The following is a 2,500-nucleotide window of genomic DNA, read 5'->3' as shown; positions in this document are numbered from 1 at the left end:
TGTTAAAGTGTAATTTATTTCTGTGATGCGCAGCTGTATTTTCAGCATCATTACTGCAGTCTTCAGTGTCACATGATCTTCAGAAATCATTATAATATGATGATTTGCTGCTCAAGAAACATTTCTGATTATTGCTGCTTCATATTTTTGTGGAAACCGTGCTAAATATAACATAAAGCCCATAACGAAACCCCCAGAATGCACCTGTCTTGCTTTCATTGCATGTGTGTGGTTTTGTCGTTTATTCCACATGTTTTTGTGAACAGGAAAAGGTCATTTATTCATTTCCAGAGCAGCTAATGCCCAGCATGCATCTGTGTTTCTGTGAGAGCGAGAGCTGAGCTTTTTCATCAGGAATATTGTCTAAAAAAGCAGTTAACAAGCTTACAAAAATATACCAAAACCAAAACAAATCACCAAGAAAAATCTCCTAAAAATCTGCAATAATCTCCTAAAAAATCCCCAAATTCTCCAAAACATTCTCAAAAAATATTCAGCGATCTGAAATAAAATGCACGTTTTGTATCTGCACTGGATCATTTCCATTTTCTGGTTTGCACGCAGAAACAAAATATAAAATGTAATTATACCCATTTTATTGTGCAATCATATGCAAAGTAAAACTAATGAATTAATTACTAAACTCATAATTAAATTCAAACTTTATTTCATTAAATATCAAATTAAGTATAGTATTCTCCAAAAACGACTCCAAATATTACCTGAAAAAGCAGTTAACAAGCGTACACAATAATATCTATAATAATATCTTCATTTTAATCTGCACCAGATCATTTCCATTTTCTGGTTTGCATGCAGAAATAAAATCTAAAATTATCCCCATTTTATAAACAAACAAACAAAAAATTATTATTGACTTGATTTTCCCTTAATGTAATACATTTTCCCCCATTTTTTCATTTGCAAAGTAAAAACCATACACTTATTACTAAATTCATAATTAAGTGAATTAGATATGAAACTAACTATAGTTTTCTCAAAAAATGAGAACATTTCTGAACGACTGTTTCTGAATATCTCACTGTAAAACATCATCTCAAGGAGCAAAGACTAAAATGCCAACGGACAGTCATGGCATCACACACTCAATAAATGTGTGTGTGTGTGTGTGTGTGTGTGTGAGAGAGAGAGAGAGAGACGGATTGCTTTCACTGACCCCTGCAGTCCTGTACCCTGCTGAGGTCACTGCTGCCACGGTAACATTACACTGACCAGCAACCGTCACCATGGTAACCGTTCCCAGGGGCCACTGCTTGCCTCCCATCAACGGCCCAAAGACACACACATGCACACATTCTCTCTCTCTCTCTCTCTCTCTCTCTCACACACACAGACACACACTCAAACAGACACACACTTATATACCGAAGGTGACGCTGCGGTTCTGTTCTAAACTCTAATAAGTTGTCGACTGCCTAGACATCGACAGCTGTCTTCTAAGGGCGCATCTTGACTTAAAATTGTAGTTTTGCAATACATATTTTACAATCTTTTAGATGGTTTTTAGTTGATTGTCTCTTAGCTTTAAGCTCATCTAGAGTACCGTTCAAAAGTTTGGGGTCGGCAAGATTTGTTTTTGTTTGTGAAAGTCTCTTCTGCTCAGCAAGGCTGCATTTATTTGATGAATAATACAGTAAAAACTGTGATATATTATTCCAATGTAAAACAGCTGTTTTCTAAGTGAATATCTGTTAAACTGTAATTTATTTCTGTGATTAAAGCTGTTTTTTCTGCATCATTACTCCAGTCTTCAGTGTCACATGATCTTCTGAAATTAGGGATGCACCGAATATTTGGCAACCAAAATTATTCAGACAAAAATAGCAAAAAATTTAAGTGAAAAGGACGAATAATATGCACCGAACAATGACTAATGCGATCAAATAGAGGTTTGCACTAATGCAGCAAACATGTCGGCAGTGTGAAAGTATTTAAAACTAACAGAGAAAGATGCAGAAATCTTTACAAGCACGAAGCACAGACAGCGAGAGACTGTACAGTGCTGCATCTAATGTCTCCGATGAGAAGAAGAGGTGGCTGTTACTGGTGATTACGCTACTGTATAATAATTTAAATCACGAAATTACATAAAACGATTATTAAATAACAATACTTTAATAGACCGTTACCATTTTGTCTACTTAAATGGTGAAAAATCCAAGTTAACATCAGTAAATTATGAGGTGCCCCAAGGATCTGTGTTAGGCCCTCTGTTATTTTCAATATACATGCTGCCACTTGGCAACATTATCAGAAAACTTGGAATTAGTTTCCACTGCTGATGATACTCAGTTCTATATCTCATCAAGACCAGATGAAATTTCTAAACTAGCCAAGTTGACAGAATGTGTTAAAGATGTAAAACAATGGATGACCGGTAATTTTCTTCTATTAAATTCGGGAAAACAAACGTCGGGAAAACAAGCAGCAAATATTGATCGTGCATTCTGAACCACAGACTTTCGTCCAATCATATGCT

General features: G+C 35.5%; 1 protein-coding gene across 1 annotated transcript in view; it reads right to left on the bottom strand.

The window, feature by feature from the left end:
- LOC109102320 (WD repeat-containing protein 7-like) overlaps positions 1 to 2,500 on the bottom strand; it is a 276,531-nt gene that overhangs the window by 234,447 nt on the left and 39,584 nt on the right. The window contains 1 exon segment of the mRNA XM_042778494.1: positions 1,256 to 1,270. Within this exon segment, the coding sequence (XP_042634428.1) occupies positions 1,256 to 1,270 (15 nt within the window).

The sequence above is a fragment of the Cyprinus carpio genome, chromosome A21 (genome assembly GCF_018340385.1).
Source record: "Cyprinus carpio isolate SPL01 chromosome A21, ASM1834038v1, whole genome shotgun sequence".
Taxonomy (NCBI): Eukaryota; Metazoa; Chordata; class Actinopteri; order Cypriniformes; family Cyprinidae; genus Cyprinus; species Cyprinus carpio.
Note: the sequence above shows the minus strand (reverse complement) of the source record. Positions and strands in the feature narration are given on the sequence as shown.